Source organism: Daktulosphaira vitifoliae, unplaced genomic scaffold (genome assembly GCF_025091365.1).
Source record: "Daktulosphaira vitifoliae isolate Bord-2020 unplaced genomic scaffold, ASM2509136v1 Scaffold_3, whole genome shotgun sequence".
Lineage (NCBI taxonomy): Eukaryota > Metazoa > Arthropoda > Insecta > Hemiptera > Phylloxeridae > Daktulosphaira > Daktulosphaira vitifoliae.
The window spans coordinates 10,985,243-11,009,294 of record NW_026099574.1 but is presented as its reverse complement, the minus strand read 5'-3'; the positions used below and the strand labels follow the sequence as shown (position 1 = coordinate 11,009,294).

The window sequence follows — 24,052 nt, the reverse complement described above, 5'->3', positions numbered from 1 at the left end:
AACAAAAGTATTACGACACTACCGGACAACATGTTCTCGTATATTTAAATTTAATTTATCATCAGCAACTTTTTTAAATATGACATATATTTAATATTTTACTTTCAAAAAATGATGAAATTCAGAAATATATATATATTTTTTTATAAAAATGTTTACAATATGTAAAATTTCTTAATAACTGGGTAATTAAAAATAATTTATATTCGATATTCATTATGGCTGCGAATTTAACAGTTTCCTGTAAAGTTTTCCAAGCACTCTTAAATGTTGATATACACGAGCTATGCAAGTTATCTGCCAAAGATATTCGACCAATTCTTCCTTGTTTAGTTAGGATGAGCCTTATATCATCTGCTGACAACATGGCTGATTATACTGATGGTAAAAAAAATATTCTAACGTTACTATCTGGCATAGAATTAGTCAATTCTATTGTAGCATTGCTATCCATTGACTTCCACTCTTTGGAAATAGATGTTAAAAAAGAACAATTATTAAGGTACCTTAATGAAAAATAGTATTAAAAATTATGTGTGTTTCAATATTGACTAATTTTATGTAGACAAAAGTTGGGAAGTACTCAAGCTGATAGTATTCTTATACATTCATTACAAAACCCACTTTCACTTGAATTTGAAAGAAGTGATTCTACTAGAAGGCTAAGGCTTGTTTTAAGTGAAATTCTCTATATTTCTTCACAGGTATTTTCTAAAGTTACAATGTAAATAAATATATATTTTATGAAATTTTTTTATAGATTCAAGAACATCGAGAAAAACAACACTGTAATCAATCTACCATTAATTCAGAATTTTATATAAAACAATCTGATTTATTTGATTATCCTGTTTATATACCAGAAGTTTGTGATGTATTAAATATTGCTCTTTCTGAACTACCAGCTATACTTACTGTTCAAGATATAGCTGAAGTACTTTTGCACGTTAAACATGGTTCAACATTTATTTGTTGGATTGTTGCCAATTTTCCTGATTGTTTTTATGATGGTATATTTAAAAAAAAAAGATTAATACCAAAGTTGTATTATTGCCAAATTTGTTCAAACATAGTAAAAATTATTCTTTCTAGTTACAATTGTTTGATGTAAAAATCTGAAGAAATTAATTAAAAAAAAAACTGATATCTATATCATAAAAATATCAAAAATTCAGTTCTGTACTACTCGTAGATTAAATTTTTTTTTAATGGCAATATATATTTTAAAATATATCCCATAGTTTAAAATAGCTATTTTTAAATATTAATTTAACTTCTAGTATGTACGAGTTTAATTCAAAACTCAGAGAGATATGAAGAAGAAAATGGTGGTAGTCGTATACGTATAGAAGTTTTGATTCAATTATGTGCTATGTACCCATCTGCTGCTCTTGTTGTGCGAGCAAAATGTGTAATATATTAGAGCAATATTAAATTTATAAAAAATATTTCTATTATATATTGTTTTTTATAAGGTTGAACTTAGTAAAATGCCAGCCTTAACTATTATGCTAACATTAGAACACAAAATTTTTGAAGTTCCATTTTTGGATAATATGTGTACATCAAGCAACAATGATCTAGTAACCTTTGTCTCAGGATTACTTCTAGGGAATGATCAACAAGCCAGAAGTTGGTTTTCACAGTTTATTAGACAAAAAGTATATTTATATTTTAAATGTTTACTTTTATTTAAACTTTAAATAATTAATTTATGGTGTTTAAAATAATATATAATAATAAATGATAATTTACAGAGAATCAAGGATTCAGTTAATATTGCTGTTCAGAATATGCGTGATGAATTATTATTACAGCTTCAAAATTTATTAAGAAATGTTAAAGATAATACATTACCTAATTCATCTGTTGTTCAAGCTAGTGTATTACTACGTCTTTACTGTGCATTAAAAGGAATTTCTGGGATCAAGTAAATTTTAAATGCATAAATAACCAACTCTTATTTCAACAACTCAGTGCAATAACCAGTTATCTATACTTTTTGTGAAATACATACTTTCAATTATTTTGTTAGAGAATAATTTTTTCAACAGTTTACTGGATTTTTTCAGCATATACATCTACTAGTAAAGCTAATATATTACAAATAAAGATCCCTTATATAATGAGTTTAGTACTAAAATCATTTAAATATTTTGCTTTTCCTGAGTAATTTCAAATATGAACATAACCGTTTACTACACTGCACTCGTCAAATTTTATCAGTTGCTTAACTATGGGTAGTGTTTTAAATTATAACCTCCTAGAATGAAAACAGTTCTGAAATTATAGGTATCTTTTTTGTTTTGCTGATTATGTTCATAATTTGGTACATTTTCTTTAAAAAAAACTGGGTTGCACATCTTAATTTTATTAAAATTATTAATTTTAAACCTTTCTTTTAAATATAGATATTAATAAAATCTATTTATTAAGATAAATATCTTCATTCTAAAACTACTCTAGTATTGATATTAGCCCATGGCCCTCTTTGACAATTTCATATGTTTTCTTTAAATAAATATACTTAATGTTATATAATATATATTTATAGTTAACTTTAAAACACAATTTTATTCAAAAAAAAAATTGTTTATATTGGGGGAATTTTTTTTGCAAATGGCCTCAAAAAGTTCATAGTTTCAGATACATAAAGTTATTTCATTTCTAGTTGGTTCCTATCTTTTAAAATATTATGTATTTCTCTTACAGATTTCAAGAAGAAGAAGTGACATCTCTTGTCAGTTTAGCCACTTGTTATCCTCCTTCAACTCCTGAAGGTGTAAGATTTGTGACCATTGCTATATGCATAATGATTTGTTGCAATACACTTTTAGCAAGTCCAGAAAATGAAGCTAAATGTGTACATTGGTTGAAAAAGTTGGCTAGTAGTGAATCTCCATTTTTTGGAAAGTAATGTCAACATTTTTTGGAATATAAAAAAATATTAAAAATGAAATAATGAATGACCAAGTTGCCAAAGCTATAGATCAATAAAAATATTAATGTATTTTTTTACTTTTTAGACCAACTGATACAACTGCAAGTTTTGGAGAAATGTTGCTGTTGATGGCTATACATTTTCATAGCAGCCAATTAACATGGATCTGTGATCATATGTGTAATACATTAGGTATGAGAATTAATATACGACAAAGTACAATGGGAAAAATGAAACAAATTTTCACTCAAGATGTTTTTCCAGAACAAGTAATAAATCTTATATTAATATATACCTCATTTACTATTATTTTACATTTTATTTTAGGTAGTTGCATCCAGAAGTGTTAACATACCAGTTACTCCAAATTTAAATGCTAACATGACAGGATTTTTACCAATTCATTGTGTATTGCAATTACTTAAAAGTCAAGCTTTCAACAAACATCGTGTAAATATTAAAACTTGGATTTATAAGTAAGTATTTTTTTTTTTTATACATTAACGGGTAAATTAGTTGCTAATTTGTTAAATTATAAAGCTATCAAACTATATATATATATATTAACAAAAAAATATGAAGGTAATATCCTTACAGGATGAAAATAAAAATAGGAAATATTAAATAAATTTGTTTGGTTTCAAACATTAGGTAAAACTTTTCTTATATTCATAACAAAAGCTTATGTCATAGTACATACTATATAGTTATAGAGTATAGCGATATATCCTGGAATTTTTAATGGAGTCAATACCAATTAAAAATATTTTTGGGTGATTTTTACTTATAATGTAGTTTTAGTATAGCCAATAGAGAGGCTCATCCCTTGGATGCTCCACTGGCACAATGTATATTATATGCTGTTGCTCTGTATAATTGAATATTATTCAATTTTCCAGAATTGACTCATAAATAACATTAGTATTGTTCACACTTAATAAAGCTTTACAAATCATTATTAATTATGATGTTTATACTCTGTTAAACTTAACCTTGAACAAATTTTCTTGTACCAATTGACATATACTTATGCTATACAGAGTACAGTGAAAATTGTTAATTTTTTTTTAAGTTTTAATTTTAATGTATTATACATTTTTTTACAGTCAAATTTGTGCTAGTGTTTCTCCATTACATCCATTATTACCGTCGTTGATTGAAGCCTATGTTACTTCTATACTAATATTACCAACTAAATCAACATTAGAAGTTGCAGTTAATCAGCCGTTAACAGAAGAAGAAATCATCAAAATATTTGGTGACAAAGTGTTTGATCAAACTAAAAATAAATCATTTACTGCTCATTTGCTCTTATTGTACTACTTACTTCTATATGAAGAAACTAGCATGTCATTAGCAGCACAGCAAAACAAGACACATCTAACAAGTTTTTATCGTTATAAAACTGAATTTTTAGCAGATATTCCAATTAGATACATAGTACAACAAGCAGAGAAAGAGCACCCTTACTCAAGTTTATTTTCTACATTGTTAAGATTATTGGCCACACATTTTCCTCATTTATCATTAGTAGAAGACTGGATGGAAGGTACATCAACAGAAATTCAATTTATATCCCAACATAAAGCTAAAAATATCACAGAAGAAATGATTGAAAGCGGTAAATTTATAATAGTTAATATACAAAATTTATATAAATATATAGTTCATTACTGTTTTTTTTTTTTTAGGATTAAGTATGATGGTCGAGCATCCTGAAAGAGCTGGCATTGTATTAAAAAGACTATGTGCTGAATTACCAATTAAAATTTGGCCTCTTGCTTCAACATTTCTGAAATTTTTGCCTCATATATTAGATTCAAATGTTTCAAGATATATTCAAGGTATACATTTTATTAATTGAATTATTACATTATTTTAACCAATTTTTATTTTATTTTAAAGAGTTGTATAAAAAAGTATGGCTTAGACTTAACACAGTATTACCACGTAATTTATGGGTCCTCACAGTTAAATCTCTACAACACAATAATGTAGTAAATTCTCTTAAAGAAGAAAATATTATGCAAGATCCACTTCAAGTTTTACAGTGTGATTCCAGAGTTTACAGGTAAACAAAGTTATCTTCGAGTTCAAGTTATTTAATTTAACACTTGTATATATTAATGTAATATAATATAACATAGTAATTTATTTATAAATAAATATTAAATCTTATTTATATATGTAACTAATTATTGGTTGATATTAATATTATAAATTTCTATTGAATGAATTTTATTAGATGTCCAACTGTTTTAAGCATAGTATTACGTGTGCTACAATCATCTTTAGCAGCATCTAGAAGCCATTTGTCACGTTTAGTCAATCAAAAGCTACTGGTTACTGGTCAGATAGCCAATAACCGTGAAGAATACAAAAATGTATTGACAGCTGCTCAAGATAGTGCTGCTATTCAATTATTACTAGAGGCTTGTTTAGAAACTGAAAATGATAGAGTAAGTTTATCTCAATAAATAATATTTTAAGTTTTACTTTTTTTTTATTTTACAGCAATCTTTCTCTAATATGATGACATTACGGGAAGTACGAAGCGTAGTTTGTTCATTTTTACATCAAATGTTTATTGCTGATCCTCAGTTAGCAAAATTAGTACATTTTCAGGTATTTTAAACAAATATGATAAAAATTTCATCATATAACTTTTTTATATAACAATATCAGTAATATAGTATATATTTTGTAATATTTTTTATACCTTTATTAAAATAATGATAGAATTTCAAAATAAACTAATGAAAAGTAATGCATATACGTACTATTTATTTATAGGGTTATCCAAGAGAACTCTTACCAGTTACATGTGTTGGTATACCCTCCATGCACATCTGCTTAGATTTTATTGCTGAGCTACTAAGCCAACCAGATTTTCAGAAACAAATATTTGCAATAGACCTTATTTCAAATATTTCTCAACAATATCCACTCCCTAAGTCGTTAAGTTTAGCACGTTTAGCCATTAATACTATGTACACATTTCTCTCAGGTAATTATCAATACTATACTTAGTGTAAAGTTTACTATTTATTTATTTATTCAACGGGATTGACCCTTATTATATAAAAATAAAGTTACAGAAAATGAAACAAAAAAAAAAACAGTAATACAAAAATAATAAACATTAAGAAAAAAACAAACATTTAAACAAAAGTATATAAAATAAATGTTTAATTGAAATTGAAAGAAGGGTTTTCATTAGCATTTTTCATTAAACGTTTAATTGGCTCATTATAAATATAATTAGAAGAACAGATGGGTATGAAGAAGGGAGCGTGATCTCTGGATTTTCTCTGGGGAGCTTTAAAATTAAATTATATATTATAATTATATACTATTATATATTTAATCTTTATTTTGTCATTATAGTATTAACTCAAGAAGATCGACGTGAACTATATATGCCTACTCTCCCAGCTTTAGTTAAAATATGTCAAGTGTTCCCAACACTAAGTGAAGATTGCTTAACATTTTTAAATCAATTGGGTCGTATGTGTATGTCTGTCACAGCAGTTCGATCTGATATATTTTTGCTACCTTCTGCAGCTGTGAGAAATGAAGATGTAGAAGAACCAAAATTAAGAATGAGAAGGGTACCAAAACCAGATATTTTTGATGAACGTTCAGATGTAGCTGTAGCTAACAAATTATTTTCCCAGCAAGTTGAAAATACTGTTAAAAAAATACTACAAAATTGTTTAGAAAGTAATGCAAGTGCTTAAACAACTTTAATATGGACTTAAATAAATGTAATTTATGAATAAATATAATCGTAATAAAATCAAATGAATGCAGAATGTTAATTTCAATTTTTATATACTTGTATTTTTTTGCAAACATTCATACCTCCAATTATGATTAGATTATAATTTTACATAAATTATTATTATTTTCTGATATTAAGGTATCTTGAAATATTTTAATTTTAAAAAAATTACTTCAGCCCTTTCTCATAAAAAATTTTAAATTATAACAAATACTTGTTAAAAATAATAATAACGCAACAAAAAAATAAAACAAATATTGTTTAATTATATAACTTGGATAAGTTATTTAAGACCAAATTAATATAATTTTTCTATAAATATATATTATATTTAAATGAAAATATATCTTGATTCCAAATACCTTATTAAAATGTTGTACATTTTGAAGTATATTAATTATATTAACAGATTCCACTTTTCAATAAATAGCATCATATATTTTATTTAAAAAAATTTATGATCCACAATAAAGTACTTTTTACATTACCTAATTATATACAAATTACAATTCAAAAAAGTACATTAAGTCTCACTGTTATCTTGATTTTCACTGTCATTAGAAGAATCACTGTCAGTTTTCATATTTTTAGATTTTTTTGCTTTTAGTTTTAAAACTTGCTTTCTTTTTAATCTTTTGGCTCTTTTTTTAGCTGTCCGCTCTTCAGCCATTTGTTTATTTTCAAGTATTTTTTGTTTATAAGCTTCTTCCAAAAGTTCCTATAAAATCAAAAAAAATATATTTTATCATTAACTTCAATAATAATACTTATTATAATTATACAACAATAATATACCTTTTCTGCTTTTAATTGAATATGCTTTTGTCTTGCATATTCCTTTCGCCTCAAATGTCTATAAACATGAAACTCGCCACTTCCAGCACCAGCACTCGATCCCATAACATTTCTTACAAAATCTGGCACATGAGGTGTTTTCTTTTCAGAACGAGGTTCAGGAATATAAACTGGTTTGTCCTAATTGAAAATCATAAATCAATTATAGTAAAAATTCATCTATTTTATATATTCAGTACAAATATTCAAAATATATTAAATACCAATTACTAAATAGTGTACTAATAAATATTTAATACATAATTACTTAGATAACACATTAAAGGCTACCTCTACTTATTTTTTAATATAATGTATAAATAAATAAATATCAACTATAATTAAATTAGTGGAATAAAAATTACAAAATATTCATACTGGATTTTTCATTAATCTTTCAAGTTTAAGCCGTTGTAAATCTGTGGCATTTTTGATAATATTTTTTACAATAGTAGGTTTTGAGTCTTCATCTTCTTTGCCGTCGTCTATCATTGTTTAAATTTAAACTAAAAAGTACAATTATTAGATATCCAACCAGAAAATACGATTGTAACTTGATTTCTGTAATTAATTCTTGCACAATATATTACACAGTAAAATAATTAAGTTTTTATAAAATAATTTTGGTTATTTGTAAATAGTAAATAAAATTAAAAGTGATAAAATAATTTTTATCAATACAAATATTATTCTTTAATATTACAGTGGGACAACCGTTGAATAAAAGCACCAAAATAGCAGCTAAAATCTTTTAAATAGTAAATATTACAAAGTTCGAATAATCAAAGATGTTTTCATTATTTTTTAAGTATACAGTTAAAAATACCGTCGTAAATTTCTAATGTAGCTACAACAAAATATTAATGAAATCGCATAGATATAAATAATGAATTAGATTGCTAACTGCTACATTGGACAGTTTTCGAATGAAGCCATTGTCTTTTAGGTCAAATATTATCATTCTCTAATAGATACTTTGTGTAAAAATTGTTATATTATCGTATCAAAAACGTTGTTGATAATAAAAAAATTGTATAGAGGTATAGAGATTAATAATATATACTACAGTAAATCATAACGGTCTCAACGACACGTTATAGACAAATGGTAAGCTTGTTCCTTATGATTATATTTACATGGTAACCATTAAAAAAATCGATAACAGCTACGTTTTTCTTAAATCAGAGCCCACGATTCGTAGATTACATAAGTTGTGAGTATACCTATTACCTCTTTATCGTATCTCATATAATTTTTAATCATGAATTAAATTCGAAAATTACATAGAAAAACTTAGTTAATTCTACCAAATTTGACTAGGAATTATATTTGTCTTGCTTAATCAATAATATTACATTCCAACTTGAAAAAACATTTGCTATTCAACTCAATAGTAAGTAATTTTTTTTTAATAACGTAATTTTTTGATTACATATGTTAAAATTAAATTACTTATAAAAAAATAATTAAAAATATATTCTCGAATAATTAACTATTGATATTACTATTTTTGGCAGTGTTAAAATTTCTATTTTAGCTTTATATTTACTCTTAATTTCAGATTCATTTTCTGTTTAATTTAATATACTTAATCTTAAAAATTACATATTATATCGTATGTAATTAATAAAGTGATAATATACTTTTGAATTAGCTAATTAAACTACTCAAAATTAACTAAGTTTTTAAGCTTAAATCACCTGATATATTTTTACAGCAAATATTGACAATAATTAAATAAAATGTTGTTGACCTTTATTTTATAATTCTTTAATTCTTTTTAACTTTTTTGGTAGTATAATTTAAAATTAGCTCAACTCTTTAGAGATCTCCTATAATTAAAACAGAAAAATGTATTATTTCATTTAAAAATTTTAATGTGAAATTTAAGATGATTTTAGATGAATATTATTAAAGCATTGTAAAATTGGGTGATATAAATTCAAGAATAATTTATTGTTGTTTAAATTATGTTAATTTTATTTTTTAACAATATTTGCAAAGTTCTTTTAAGCACATGTTTCTACTCTTCTGACAGTTCCTATTTATCTATTTTTACATTACTGATACTAATAAAACACCAAATTTAACTATTTTAATTTAGTTAAAAATTATTTTTATTTCCAAACTAAATTATATAAATTTTATAATTTATTATCTTGCAGTAATGGTGAAGAAACGTAAAAATGCTCTTAGGTCATCTGCTCAAGTTGTTGACTCGCCAATGAAGGAACCTAGAATTATAAGTAATATCCTTATACATTTGAAAAGACATGTTTAACTATTTTTAATTTTTATATTTAGGAGGTAACCAATTAGAAAAAGCTCGTAATAGTTTAAATGATGCTTTAGATATAATTGCTAAAAAAGAACAAAAAAAGACTGAAATTGTACCAGAAAATCTTACACCTGTGTAAGTGTTGTTTTAAAATAGTCTAAAAATCATAAAATATAAATGTAAACTTATAGAGTACTTATTTTACAAAATTGAATAGAGATGGAAATGAAAATAACAAAAAATCAAAAAAAAATGAGACTAAACAAGAAGTCAAAGATTCATTAGTATTAAAATTACGTGATCGTAGTATTGATTTAGCTTCATTTACTGAAAATACATCTATGTACACTATTTGTCGAGCATGGATAAAAAATGACCCTCTATCTGCAAGGTATGACAGCAGAGTATTAAAATCTAAAATTTATAAAGTAATAAATTTATGATATTCATAGACAATCTAAAAATAAGAAAACTGATGTTTCTGAACGTTCATTTAAAAGTGACAACGATTCAACAGTTGTTGAAGACTATGTGTATAAATTACCTACTCCAAAAATTAAACTAGAAATTGGAATTGATGAAGAATGTTTTATGCCTTTAGACTTGCCAAAAGACACTTTAACAACTTTAGATGTAAAAATTGTAAGCTTCAAATAATCATTTACCAAAAACTGCTTCTTATCTGTTATTATTTATTTAATTATTTCAAATTATAGAATCCTGATGAAATTGCTACTGTGAAGGAACTATTAAATGAACATCGTAAACGATGGCTTTATGTAAGGCAAAAGTGGATCTCTTTTAGCAACAAAAATGAATCCCGTTATGTGATGTCAAAAAATATATTGACAGCTATGTTAAACAAGTGAGTTGTGATTGTCACAGGCGCACATAAGACTGTATAAACCTAGAATGTTGTATTAAAATAAAATACAAAAAAAATTGTGTAAAAACGGGTGATTTAAAAGTCTTCACTTGATTACAAGTTAATACAACTCGGTAAGCATTTAACCAAGGTTAATTATCCATATATTCCTAGAAAGATAAGATAATCTAGGTCATTTCAATTACTAGTAAATGTGTCTGGTGATCAATTATAATATTCAATACACTCCATCCCATTAGTGACAAAATGGAGTTTCTACAATAGAAATTGTTTTGAGTCCTTCAATTTAATCTATACTAGTCAACCATAACATTCAGTTAAATTTTTGAACCAAAGAATAGAATAGAGGTCACAATGAAAAATTATACTCTCAAAAATGAACATTACACATACAGATGTCTTAGACCTAGCTAATAATGCTTATAACTTTAAATACAATTATTATTTTGCTAAAAAATAAAAAATTTCAATAATTATTAATTTCTTAGACTATGTTTAAAACATTTTGTGAAAGCATAAGAATTTTTTTTTTTTAATTTTTCAAAATAGCAATTTTTAGTCTTTTTCTTAGAAAACAAATATTGGTTCAATAAAAATTTTATAATGAGTAATTATTGAGTTATAATCATTTAAATACATTGAATGGATATGTGGTGAGGGCGAGTGGAGCTTGTATTAGTGGATGTATACTCTGCCCAAGTTACATTCCCTCTTTATGTGTTTAATGCTTCCAACTTAATGAGTACTTGTCCTAAAATTGTTATTGCACACAATTTTTTTTATTGATGCTTTTTATTTTATTTATAAATAATACAAATTATGTTTTAAACATAATTTAAAAAGACAATTATTAAAAAAGAAATCCAACAAAATTATAATTGTATCACAAGTTAAAAGCGTTATCAGTTAAGTCTAAGACACTGTATAGTATTATCTTGGCTTCTAAAATAATATATACATTTGTGATAGTTTACCTTTGGGGTACATATTAAAGTAAATCCAAAATTATCCTTTGGTACAAGGGAAATAGAGCTTAAATAAATTTGATATACTTTTAAGGAAAGAATTTAAAAAATTTGAAAACATTTAAGATAAATACTTATTTATTTTGATAATAATTGAAAAATCATTTATTTTAGTATTATACTATTTAAAAATGTGTAATATATGTTAACTTAAGTTCTATTTTCTACCAACTAAAGATTTAATAAAAGTAAAATGTTGACAATATACTTATTTTTGTTTCAGAGATAACAGTATGTGACTAATGGGTATAAGCTTAATGAATATTAGTTTTGGAATAAGTTAATAAATATTAGTTTTTAATTTTTGAAAAAATCTTCATTTTATATTTTAAACTAAGTAATTTATAAACTTAATTTTTTAACATAAAATTATACTTAAGTGTACAAATAAATTAATGTTTTTATTTCAAAACTTCTATAATGAATAATATTGTCTAAAACTTTAACTTTAGAAATGTATTCAGCTAAAAATAATTTTTTTATTGGACATCACATTTAACCTTCTCGTTAAATTATCATAATCTTACATATTTATTATATTTTAAACATTATTAGGCATAGAAGTAATTTGAGGAAAATATTTAGTTCTAATTTAATTTCTCTCTGCTTAAAAAAATCAGTTTATGTAAAAATGAATTATAAAAATAACATGTAATTTTCATAATCTTAGAGAGGCTATGACAGATTTTAAGGAGTAGCACATATGTTATTAGATAAATAAAAGATCCTTACAACCTATCTAATGTATTTCATATCTTATACATCATAAAACATTAGAATAATTTAAAAATAAAAGCTTTTCATATTAAAATGTATCAAATTTTCTTTCTAGTTCACTTTTGACTGTAAGACAAATAACATATAACTTATCAAAATAAATATTGGAAATTATAATGATAATATAGTATAATATGTAACAATTTGATCATGAATTCTAACTATACGTATAGCTATCTAAATTATTAATTAAAATATTATTTTATAAAGCATCTAGAACAAAGAACCAAGGTGACTTGATAAAAACATTCACAATTGAATTTAAGGTTTGACATATATGTAAATAGTAAAATATAATATCTTCAGAGTCCAATAAACCAATGTAATATAATTGTATTCAGAATAATTATCCCATTAATTCATTTTGCATATATTTATAGAGTGTTACTGACCTTTTTTGTTTTGGATGCTCCTAACAACAATCAACATATGGTTTAGTTAAATAATTTTTTTTTTTTTTTTAAATACTTTCCAGTAAAAAAAATAATTTTAAATCATTTCAAAAACATTAAATCAGAAATTTAAATAATTTGACATTTTCATAATATGAACTGAATTATTAATAATACATAATTTAAAGTTTTAAATAACACTAAATTGTATGTCATATAAGGTTACACAATATATAATAATTTTTTTTTACAAATATAATAATAATGGATGACAATAATATAAAAATATATCTATATAACATGATGAAAATAAAATTATTCAAAATTAGACATAATTATAATTTTAACAGTAAAACTTAACATAAAACCCTGTTAAGTGAATCAAATAAAAAATCATTTGTTACATTATTGAGGTAAATATTTTAATATTTTAAATATCACATTTATGGTAATTCATTTATCTCTTAGTTTTTTTAAAGCAGTAGAAATATCAACTTTAGCACCAACAAATTCAACTAATCCTTGAACTGTTAAAGCAGTAGCAACAAATTGTTCAGCTTTTATTAACCACTCAGCATTTGATATTTCATTGGTCTATAGAATAAAAAAAAGTTACCCATAATTAAATATAGTTTAATATAATTTATTTAACTTATAATAAAAACATACTTTATTCATTTCTTCTTTATTAAATTCCCCCAACTCTAGAATTATAGATCCTAAAATAAACAAATTATATAAAATATAACAAACGAGTATATGTTTTTTCTATAGTTTACATAAAAGCTTAAATACAAACATCCTGATTTATTAAAAAGAATATATTTAAAGTATATAATATTTTATTAAAGATCAATAACAATTTTTGAATATTGATATAGGCCGTTTTTTTTTTTTTGCGAAAATTCAATATTGATATTGTATTGAAATATCACAAAATTTTGGATATCACTTTGAATGAGTTTGTCAAAAATAAAATTTTAAGTTTGATTAAAATTTTATATTGATAAATTATACCTGTTTGAATGTCACATTAGTTCTGACACATATATTTTAAACACCAACATTATGTAATTTTTCTAATTTATTAACTATTAAGCCAAGATAGTCATTGGCACCAAAATAGTCTTTAAAAATATTGGATGTGCAATATTTTAGTAGTCAGCACCAATGAAAATAGTTAGCCTTATGCTTATCATCAATATTTGTTATTGAGTTTATTTATAATCTTGGTTAACAAAATAGGGTGGATAGTGTATATATACATATATATATATATTTTTTTTTAATTTTTATTACAATTAATTTTTACGGATTAAATTTTTCTTAGAATCTTTTATCTTTATTAGTCATAGAACAAGATACATCTCTCCCATAATGCTACAAATTTTTAATAATATCGAATGACTAAGATTATTTTTAAAAATATACTAAAGTTCTTTTTTAGAAGTTAAATTTTTCATGATTAATTAAATAGTGTGGTACTATATTATTGTAATATAATTATGTAAAATATAGATTATCTATTTATCACAAAATTGATGTCAAAAAAATAACATCAGACCCCAAGTATTTATAAACTTAAAATCGGAGAATAATAAATTTAAAAATATGTACATTTTTAGTCAAATAAGTTCCTGCAGTAAGCAATTGAAAATACAAACTATTTACCAAAATTTATATAGCCATCTCACACTAATGCAGCCCTGGTGATATAATGAAATATTAATAATGTATATCGATTAATTTCAAACTTAAGAGATCCTACATGCACAAATATAAAATAGTATAATTAATATCGTCATCAATACAATGCAAAAAAAAATCTATAAATAGTGTTTAATTTTAAGAAATTGGTAGATTATTTCAAAAGCAAAATTAACTCCTATTTTTTGTTCTATTTCAATTGCCATTTGCGCATAGAAAATAGGTTATCAGAACAATTTTTTTTTTTTAACTTGGAGTACATAATTAAAGACGCATCATTTCTAGAACATTTTCAAAAGTTAAGTTGAAAAAGTTGAGTTTTCTAAAATACTTGCAATTTTTTCAATTGCAATGTCTAATATTTAATAAATCATATTATACCCATTTTTGAAATATTATTATGCATTTCTTGATCTTTAGAAGTCTTTCCAATAATATCGTACAAAGTTTGACATAATGCAACAAAACAATCTTCTGACATTGGCGGTAAACAAATTGGAGGAGTCTTAGATGATGGTGTCCAACAAACAAAACTTCTTAATAATTTTAAATCACATAAAAGATTATCTAAAAAAAATCAATTATAATTTTGATTTAAGTGAATAGTTATAATTTTTATATTATTTTAAATGATAAAATCAAATTTTTGTAAAAAATAAAAAAAAACGTAATAAACATACCACCATCATTTGGAATAACAGCAACATTTGCATCAAAGTATTCAGCTGCTTCAGACGCTATTTCTGCACCAATTTCTGAATCATCTATCAGAAAAAATACTTAATTTAATTAAAAAAAATAAATATTTAAAAATATATATACTATTTATAATTTACTTTGATCAGTTAAGGTAGATTTTTCTTTAACACATAGAGGTGGCAAGTGAAGTAAATACAATATTTTAAATCGAATTGAAACATCAGCTGTAGACGTTAAACCTAAAGCCATTGTTAATTCCCTGAAGTTCAAAAAGCCATCATCGTTCATATCCATCAACTAATAAAATAATTAATAAAAATTATCCAAATAAATAATTTTAATGTTTTAAAATTAAATTTTAAATAATTCATCTAAAACTAACTAAAAAGTTGTAAGTTCAATATAATTTGTAAGACCAAAATTTAATCATGTCTCTAGAATAAAATAATTATTTTTTAAATATACTTATAACTAAATCACTTATTATTCCACTAAATATTTTAGTAATAAGAGATAATGTTAATTAGGGTAAATATAAACTTATATAATAATTAAAAATTTTTTTAGCTTCGATGCGAAGCTGAGAAGGTATTAATTTTACCATGATGTGTTTATTTTTTTTTAGCTTCGATGCGAAGCGGAGAAGGTATTAATTTTACTATGATGTGTTTATTTTTTTTTTTATTTTTTTTTTATTTTTTTNATTTTTTTCTATTTAATAATATTTATTTCAAACTTGCAAGTTGAGTTAAAAGTTATGGTAATAAATTCATTTTTTTTTTATTAAAACTTTCACTTTAAAGAACAAAAAGAAGTAGGTTCAAAATGATTACTTTTAACATATTAAAAATCAATAATAATTTGAAAATAATTAATTATAAAAATTATATAATATATAATTAAAATAATTACTAATCTGGATATAATTAAGGAAATAGGAGTTGATGTTGGGTTGGGTTGGTTACATTTTTAACTTTATAATGCTATAACTCATTGAAAAGTGTACGAATCAACACAATTTTTTTATGAGAAATAATATTTTTTAATAATCCCTTTTTCATTCGACATACTTTATCTTAATCAGGGTATTAATAAGAAACTAGCAGATAATGTAGCTTTTGTAATTATCCACCAATTTCTTAGAATTAAACACTATCTACTGATTTGCATCGAAGCGTTTCTTATGATAGTGATTTTAATCACTGTCAGATTAAATCTATACTGGACCCAACTATGCAACATCCCCACTATGCCGCGACCCCACTGTGCTGGGTTTTTTTGATAAGAACTTGTTTTTTTATTATTATTTTAATGTATTATTTTTTATTTTATAACACTAAAATATTAACTATGCGCACAATGGACCAACAGGTCTGAATGCATGGGCATTATGTCCACCTCGATAATAACTAAAAAATATTAACTATACATTTAAGAATTAAAACAATCCAATGAAAAATAATATCAATTTAATATTCTAATAAAATTGAAAAATTTACAATTTCTTAATTTTATACATTTATCCTACCACCACTTTACCCTAATATTTCTTTAATAATTCAGTAAGTTACATAGCCTGTTAATAGTAACTTCAAAAAACTAATAAATAATAACCAAAAGTACATCACATTAAAATAACATTATGATTAAAAATGTAGGGCTATTCTGTAATATTTAGAAATTAATTTTAAATTAGTTACCTTAAATAATGGAACACTCAGTCTATCTGCACAATTATGTCTAGAAAATGGTGATATAGCCATAAATAAAGATTCAAACAAATGAAAGTCTATTTTATAAGCTTCATAAGGTTCCATAGGGGTTTCAGCTTTAGGAGGTTGAAAATGAGTCCTCTTTCTTACATTAAAAACTTCTTCTCTTACGAATTTCAGTAAATCCTTTAGTGGTATTCAAAAATCAAAATATTTAAATATTAAACATTTTGAAATTTAAAATTAAAAAACGACAAATAAAGAAATCTTGAATAATCAATAAATTATAAAATATTAACTTTTAAAAATGAAAACAGTTTTACCATTAATTCATTAGATGAAAAATAACCATCTGAATTCAAAGATCTGACTACATTCTTTTCATTTCCATCTTCTAAGGATTGAACTACTTTAAGCCTATGTAAAACTCGAAGATTCTCAATGGTAGAGCTAGTGACAGAACCAAACTTTTTATGGCCATTCTGAATCAACTCTTGAACTGAAACACTCTATTCACAAAAAATAATCATTTTTCTATAATTCTATCAAAACATTATTAAGTTCAATCAATCGACTATATTATTATTCTCTTTCAATCTCTTTATGTACAAATATTATTCAATTAATCAACAAATTACTTTTAATTTTACTTAAAATAATATATAGAACTACTTGCCCAATCATAAAAAGTATCTAATGATAAACATTTAAATTACCCTATCAATTTTTTCTCCATCCTTATAAATATTGCTATTCTCTAACTCTTCGTTAAAAATGCCTGTTAAGTAATTACAGAGTGTTTGCATAGCTTCACCATCATCACGACAACAAGCTAAACGACTTTGGTTCATTTCTAAAATGGATAAAGCTACCTAGAAGTAAAATAAAAGTAATCCTATACATTATTTAAAAATTAGACTACTTAATAAATTATATTACCTGAAATATAACTTTGGCTCCATCAAAAAAAAACCAATCAACTATGAATATGGCACTCTGATAGGGCATTACACTAACAATATAATTAAAAACTCAATTTTAAAAGTTCAAAACAAAATAATCAGGATTTTAAGAGAACAATAATTGGTATTTTCACAAGAACGGTCTAATTACAATATACGTAAGCCCTGGTCACTAACTTAAAAATATTTTGTAGACTAAAAAAAATACTATATAAAAAGTTTAGATAAAAAAAAAAAAAATAGGTTTTCAAAATAAGTTTGTAGATCTTTTATTTAACATAAACCCTAGAAACAGTGTCTAATTGATACATAGAAGAGAAGAATACTGAGACAATTCTTGTATAAAAAATAGTAATATTTTACTACTGAAATTCTAAAAATAAAAATAAACAATTAAAATGAATAAAAATTTCAACACTTAAAAAAGTTAAAATAATACTTAAACAAAACATATAAATAATAAGTTTGTTTTTCTTGGTAAATTTTTAAGTTGGCTTAGATATTATGAAATACAAAACTTAAAGATTTTTAAAACTTCAAACAAGACTACAAAAAATTAATATTTTATTCAATTAAAATTAATGTTTTTAGTTTTACCTAAGAAATATTGTCAAAAACCAGGACAGTGATATCATTTGTATTAACCCAAGCCTATACAAAATATCATGTATCAGTGGTAAATGTTTTGCTATTAAATTGTCCATAACTCCTTGATCAACTAATGCTCCAACTACTTTATTATTATAATAGTCAGGTAACATATTTTCACAAATACATGCTAATTGCCAAAAAGCCTCTTCTTCAGAACAGTATATCAGTAAAACTGATGCCACAATATTCATAGCTTGACAATACCCTATTAAAATATTAATTATAATTAAAATTATTTCCAAAAAGATTTTTTATATATTTACCAATTTGTGGGTTTTTAGTAGCATAAGCAGTAAGAACTCTTCGAAGGGCATCAATACCAATTTCTGATTGAAAAGCAGGATGTTCTGGTAATGATCTATGCAGATCTCTTTCAATTTCATCATGAGATATTGATTTAGTTTTGGAAGCAATATTAACTAATTCTTCATACAGTCCAGGGTTAGCTATCATATCATGATAAGCTCCTATTTATAAATCATAAAATATATACGTATCAAGTAATTTTTGAAGAAAATTTAGAATATTTTGTAATATATTAGTAACTTAAATACCAGAAAATGTTAGCCATAAATTTGATCGCATTGAATCTGGTATACCAGCCAATACTAATTTAACTAGTTCTTTAGTTTTATACATAGAGATCCCTGTACCATGGTCTTTAAAGTACTCATTCCATGCAACTTCTTTTGCCCTCTGATAGATTTTAATAACTTCATCACTATGTTCTTTTATTGGGAATGTAAGCATTAAAGGTTTCATCATGCTCCAATCAGATTTTGGAACATTATCTTGACTTTTGTAACATTTATGCCTTTAAATATATATATACAGAGTGATCAGTTTATCATGAACTACTTTATTACTCCCAAAATAAATACAACAGGAAAAAAATTGTTGTTTTTTTTATTTACTTATAATACTATACTTATTATTTATACTTACTTTAAATTGTTAATAACTTCTGAAATACTGGTCCAAAATTTATTATCAACCAGTTATTTGCTTAATTAGATTATTTTCTATTTTTAATTTACTATTAAGTAAGTTTATTATATATCTTGCCATTCAAAAAAATAAAGTTGACACCTCTAAGAGTTATAAGGGATGATTCTAAAAAGTAATTTATAGCTGATAAATCAAGAATAATAAGTAAAAATAAACTAACATTTTTTTCCCCATCTTATTTATTTTGCAAGTAATCAAGTAGTTTAAGAAAAACCAATCACTCTATATATGTAGAATGTAAAACATGACATATAAAAGGAACATGCAACAAAAATATAAACAGTAATAATGAACGTCTTTATTATTTATTATTCCTAAAATTTAATTAACGCATAAAATTAATGCATTAATCAAAAAAATAATAACTCATCAACATCTTCTTAGCCTCTATATGAACTATAAAGGTTGGTTCTACCTTGGAGATTTGACAATATTTTTATATTAGCTATCATATTAATACAACCTCATCTATCTAACTGATAGAGCCAGTATAGGGCAATGTTAAGGTTCCTGTATGGCATCCATCCAGGAACCAACAGTGCACTTGAACATCAGTGATTTACTGAATATTTTAAAAATAATAACTACTACTAAAAATATAAAAAAAATGCATGTCAATTAATATTATAACTAAAATATACATACGTTTTTAAATTGCCAAGTAATTCAGACATTTTTTTTAAAATGAAAGACCTTTCCATTATATGTGAAAATATAAATACAGGTGGCTTATCATTATCTTTTGATGTCTTCAATGTAACAATGACTGCATTATCAAATGATGGATCATTTGTATTATCTAACTTTTCAACTTGTGAAACATCCCGTAAAGGTATAACAACATTTAGAGGATCTTTTGACTAAAAAAATAATAATAAGTTATAGCTAAAAATGTTACAAGTTTTATTTATCACTTACTTTACTGTTAAAGCACATAAAATTTTGAGATAAGTATAATTGACCCCATATATGCTTTTTATTAAATGGAGTGAACAGCATTGTATTACTGACTCCATCTAATTTTTCATTCTGAGGTAAACGAAATAAAAGTCTATATAATTCAGACATCGCCCTTGCATCCAAATCACGTTTAACAAATGATTGTTTTTTTGGAACATGTTTACTAATTACAAAAACAAAAAAAGTATATTTAAAAGAATTATTTTATTTTAAACAAAAATTAGCAAGTTAATAAAGTTATTGTGTTGACTAAGTTAGATCAATTAAACTTAATTATATAAGCTTAAAAATACAAATTATTATTAGAAAATATTTAACTAATTGTGTTTAGAATTAAATTACAATAAATACAATAACTAAACTAATTTATATATAAGTTTTTAATTTTTAGATTTTACTATGAATTATAATCTATGAATATTAAATGAAAAAAAAATAGTTCTTCTATGACCTACTCGATTAAATTTTTTAAATAACTAATCGATTATTAACTAATTAAGTCAAAATATAATCGGTAACACAGTAGTATTTGCCTTAGGTTTCAAAACTCCGTCACGGGCAGCTTCATTTGCCGAACGAAAGATCAGTTTGGTAATTGAAATCACCATCCCTCTCTACGGCAACAGACTAACCGCCCATTCCGGAGTATAAATGGTTAAGAAATCTTTTTCTTTAGGGAAGGCCGCTATGGCCACAAATAGGCTGATATAGCGATACAAAAAAAAAAAAAAAGTCAAAATATAACTGATAAGTTCTAATATTAATTTTAAAAAATAAATAACTACTTGAAATTTTTAAAAATTTAAGTCAAAATATTGACTGTATTATATAAAAAAAACTATTAACTACAATAGAAACGAAAAAAAAAAATAATTTCTCATTAAGTAATAATTAAAAATTTATAATAAGCTTATTATAAATTATAATTTGAAATTCACCAAAGTTTTTGAAGAAGATTGTGATCTTTATCAAACCAGACATCATTAATTATTCTGGAAAAAAACACAAGTTAAAAAAAATTTAGTGCCAGTACTTCATTGAACATAAATAAATTCATATAAGTATTGTAACAGCAAATTTTTTAAATTATCATAGTAAAAATACAAATATCAACAAAGGATATACATTCTCTTTGTAAAGTTTGTTAAATTAAAAAAAAGTGTATAAGTTTTTGGTTGATATATCTTAAATGTTGTATAGAAGACTTCCAGTTGCAAAAGAACACATTTCAAAAATTTTTTTTTTTGTAATTTTATTTTATCTTTTATCTATTTATAAACAAATTTTTGGACATGCAATCTTTGACAACTGGACAACTCATATATTTATTATAATCATTAATGGGTGTAAACTTTTTAAAGAATATGAATACATTAAATTAATTATACAATAAATTAATAAACCATATAATTATATTTTTACCCCACCCTCCAAAAAAATCACAAATCATAAAAAATATGCTGTATAATTAAATTATAATAAAATATTTACCCTTTCATTGCTAAATTAACAAGTTGTTGCATTAATGCATATGCTTCTGATTTATGCAGGAACATTGAAAAACAATACTATAGAAAAAATTTAATTACTATTATTAGTTTATTTTCAAGTAAATTTAAAGGTATAAATATAACCATAATATAATTTCAAAGTTACATTTTATTCTTATTTAATTCACCCTTATTCTCTTTTACAAAATTCTTACTGTTCTATTATCTCTTGTTGTTACGGTAATTGAATCTGATAACAAAACATTATTGCTCATTTCTAAATTCACTATGTCAGCCCATCTTATTGCTACTTTTTGTTCATTTCCTAATATATAAGAATGAAAGCATAGATACTCTACAGATAAATAAAGCCAACCTTGATGTGGAATCTTGCCCCTCCAAAAACTAAAATTGTGTTCAAAAAAATTATCATATGTTATTATTATCGAGACATTTTTGAAGAAGTACCTGCATGAATAATAACAAACTAATGTACTATCACGGCAGACATTAAACAAACGATGAAATTTTATTGATGCATCTTTAAATGACTGAGAATCTTCATCATCAATAGTTCCTGATTTTTTAGTAGCAATAAGACTGTCAATTTTAGTACAGACAAAACTAGATATTTCTTCTTCATTATCAAAAACTTTTAAATTTAAATTGCTATGTAACCATTCCCAATCTTCAAGTATTTCTTTTTCAGTTAATGCACATGCTATTTCTATAAAAAAACATATTCTTCAATTGCAATTTTATAAAAGAAAATGATTAATTTTTTTTTTTTAATTATATAAAATAAATACAAAAATTATCTAACCCTCCTCTACATAAAAAAATTAATAAACCTCTATGCATATTATTTTGTATAAAAATAATATTTACTAAACGATTAAAAATCTTTATAACATTAATATGCTTTAAACATAGACTAAGAAGGCAATAATAATTTTAAAAAAATTTTAATAAAATTATAATTGTATCAAAAATTATAAGTGTTGACAGTTAGGTTTGAGACATCTTGAATACAAAAAATTTTTTAAACAATAATAAATTTTCAAGATTACTTCAAAAAAAATTTCACTTACAATCAAGCAAAAATTACTTTGATAAACATTTCAAACATACAACGGAAAAACAAAATAATATTTGTTACTTTTTATACTTAATTAAAAAAAAAAAGTTATACCATAATAAACTTCTGATTTTGGCGTCTGATGTAGAATCCTATAAGGACATGGTTTAGTGTCAAATATACTATCAAAAGTTCCCATCAATAATGAAGAGAGTTTTTTGCCTTGTCCATGTCCTATACGGTGTTGCAATACAAAATATAAGCTATTTTTTTCACTTTGCCTAAAAATCAGAAATTAATAATTTATAAAAAAAATAGTATACAAACTACATAATGTTAACACATTTGATTTCATTACATTACCAAAAAGTATGAGGTATTAAAATCTCCTTTGGCTTCACCCACATTTTAAAAAGTATTTTTCTTCAAATAATTAAAAATTCAACAAATAAGTAATATTTAAAAGAATTTTATTGCTCTTTCATATAACAAGACACCGCAAACAGATTCACATTTAACTTGAAATATTATGTTCATTTTAAGACAATGACAAAAATTAGATTTCTAAAAACACCAAATTATCTATTAGTCACTATTCAAACAAAATATAATACTTAGACCGATTTAATGTTAAAACAACTAGGCAAAAAAAAGTACTCATAATATAGATGCAGGCTGAAATACTATTATCACTTTTGTTATCAAACAGTCTTATTTTCAAATTTCAAATCCATTATCTATTTTTATCAGCAATCAACTGAAAATTCAGTAGAAAAATTAGTTATTAGATATTTCATTCGATATGCCCAACGAGTAAGGCAGTAACTAACTTTTAGGATATCGAAAATAAAAATTACTCTTGAAGTAC

General features: G+C 24.0%; 4 protein-coding genes across 7 annotated transcripts; 2 read left to right on the top strand and 2 right to left on the bottom strand.

Moving 5' to 3' along the window:
• The first annotated feature begins 17 nt into the window (after positions 1-17).
• Positions 18-6,774, top strand: LOC126900964 (integrator complex subunit 2). Its single transcript, XM_050677010.1, has 16 exons — positions 18-502; positions 566-704; positions 761-1,010; positions 1,281-1,411; positions 1,476-1,661; positions 1,758-1,930; positions 2,713-2,913; positions 3,027-3,210; positions 3,269-3,417; positions 4,048-4,562; positions 4,633-4,785; positions 4,847-5,012; positions 5,187-5,400; positions 5,456-5,566; positions 5,735-5,948; positions 6,329-6,774. The coding sequence occupies exons 1-16, from the start codon at positions 219-221 to the stop codon at positions 6,679-6,681; spliced, it is 3,423 nt and encodes a 1,140-aa protein (XP_050532967.1). The 5' UTR covers positions 18-218; the 3' UTR covers positions 6,682-6,774.
• A 348-nt stretch (positions 6,775-7,122) lies between these two features.
• On the bottom strand, positions 7,123-8,281 carry LOC126900983 (PRKR-interacting protein 1 homolog). Its single transcript, XM_050677065.1, has 3 exons — positions 7,938-8,281; positions 7,521-7,700; positions 7,123-7,443 (listed from the first exon to the last, which is right to left on the bottom strand). Exons 1-3 carry the CDS (start codon positions 8,049-8,051, stop codon positions 7,249-7,251), a joined length of 489 nt encoding a protein of 162 aa, XP_050533022.1. The 5' UTR covers positions 8,052-8,281; the 3' UTR covers positions 7,123-7,248.
• A 355-nt stretch (positions 8,282-8,636) lies between these two features.
• Positions 8,637-12,150, top strand: LOC126900981 (protein lin-37 homolog). Of its 3 annotated transcripts, none has more exons than XM_050677061.1 (7): positions 8,637-8,772; positions 9,725-9,805; positions 9,864-9,972; positions 10,055-10,228; positions 10,290-10,479; positions 10,554-10,702; positions 11,972-12,150. In XM_050677061.1, exons 2-7 carry the CDS (start codon positions 9,727-9,729, stop codon positions 11,985-11,987), a joined length of 717 nt encoding a protein of 238 aa, XP_050533018.1. In that variant the 5' UTR covers positions 8,637-8,772; positions 9,725-9,726; the 3' UTR covers positions 11,988-12,150. The 3 variants fall into 3 exon arrangements, 2 of the variants coding, with proteins under 2 accessions (XP_050533018.1, XP_050533017.1); XR_007702939.1 differs by lacking the exon at positions 8,637-8,772 and adding an exon at positions 8,782-8,952 and having other exon boundaries at positions 10,554-10,836; XM_050677060.1 differs by lacking the exon at positions 8,637-8,772 and adding an exon at positions 8,782-8,952.
• A 728-nt stretch (positions 12,151-12,878) lies between these two features.
• On the bottom strand, positions 12,879-23,865 carry LOC126900965 (TBC1 domain family member 9). 2 transcript variants are annotated; one of them, XM_050677011.1, is made up of 20 exons: positions 23,548-23,865; positions 23,299-23,465; positions 22,575-22,833; positions 22,322-22,511; positions 22,108-22,184; positions 21,555-21,608; positions 20,575-20,779; positions 20,302-20,516; positions 19,203-19,462; positions 18,912-19,115; positions 18,595-18,853; positions 17,975-18,047; positions 17,752-17,907; positions 17,359-17,544; positions 17,024-17,221; positions 15,461-15,620; positions 15,305-15,388; positions 15,006-15,191; positions 13,587-13,636; positions 12,879-13,511 (listed from the first exon to the last, which is right to left on the bottom strand). In XM_050677011.1, the coding sequence occupies exons 1-20, from the start codon at positions 23,589-23,591 to the stop codon at positions 13,371-13,373; spliced, it is 3,168 nt and encodes a 1,055-aa protein (XP_050532968.1). In that variant the 5' UTR covers positions 23,592-23,865; the 3' UTR covers positions 12,879-13,370. The 2 variants fall into 2 exon arrangements, with proteins under 2 accessions (XP_050532968.1, XP_050532969.1); XM_050677012.1 differs by having other exon boundaries at positions 23,543-23,864.
• Between the last annotated feature and the right edge of the window lie 187 nt (positions 23,866-24,052).

Bases quoted from the DNA above. Each gene is read 5' to 3' on its own strand.
- LOC126900981 (XM_050677061.1), top strand. From the start codon at position 9,727: ATGGTGAAGAAACGTAAAAATGCTCTTAGGTCATCTGCTCAAGTTGTT. The intron at 9,806-9,863 runs GTAATATCCTTA...TTTTATATTTAG, and splicing joins GAAGGAACCTAGAATTATAA to GAGGTAACCAATTAGAAAAA. The intron at 9,973-10,054 runs GTAAGTGTTGTT...AAAATTGAATAG, and splicing joins CCAGAAAATCTTACACCTGT to AGATGGAAATGAAAATAACA.
- LOC126900983 (XM_050677065.1), bottom strand. From the start codon at position 8,051: ATGATAGACGACGGCAAAGAAGATGAAGACTCAAAACCTACTATTGTA. The intron at 7,701-7,937 runs GTATGAATATTT...ATTTTCAATTAG, and splicing joins AAAGATTAATGAAAAATCCA to GACAAACCAGTTTATATTCC. The intron at 7,444-7,520 runs GTATATTATTGT...TTGATTTTATAG, and splicing joins TTCAATTAAAAGCAGAAAAG to GAACTTTTGGAAGAAGCTTA.
- LOC126900965 (XM_050677011.1), bottom strand. From the start codon at position 23,591: ATGTGGGTGAAGCCAAAGGAGATTTTAATACCTCATACTTTTTG. The intron at 15,389-15,460 runs GTAAATTATAAA...TTTTTCTGATAG, and splicing joins ATCTACCTTAACTGATCAAA to ATGATTCAGAAATTGGTGCA. The intron at 13,512-13,586 runs GTATGTTTTTAT...TTTATTCTATAG, and splicing joins ATAAAGAAGAAATGAATAAA to ACCAATGAAATATCAAATGC.
- LOC126900964 (XM_050677010.1), top strand. From the start codon at position 219: ATGGCTGCGAATTTAACAGTTTCCTGTAAAGTTTTCCAAGCACTCTTA. The intron at 1,931-2,712 runs GTAAATTTTAAA...TTTCTCTTACAG, and splicing joins AAAGGAATTTCTGGGATCAA to ATTTCAAGAAGAAGAAGTGA. The intron at 2,914-3,026 runs GTAATGTCAACA...TTTACTTTTTAG, and splicing joins GAATCTCCATTTTTTGGAAA to ACCAACTGATACAACTGCAA.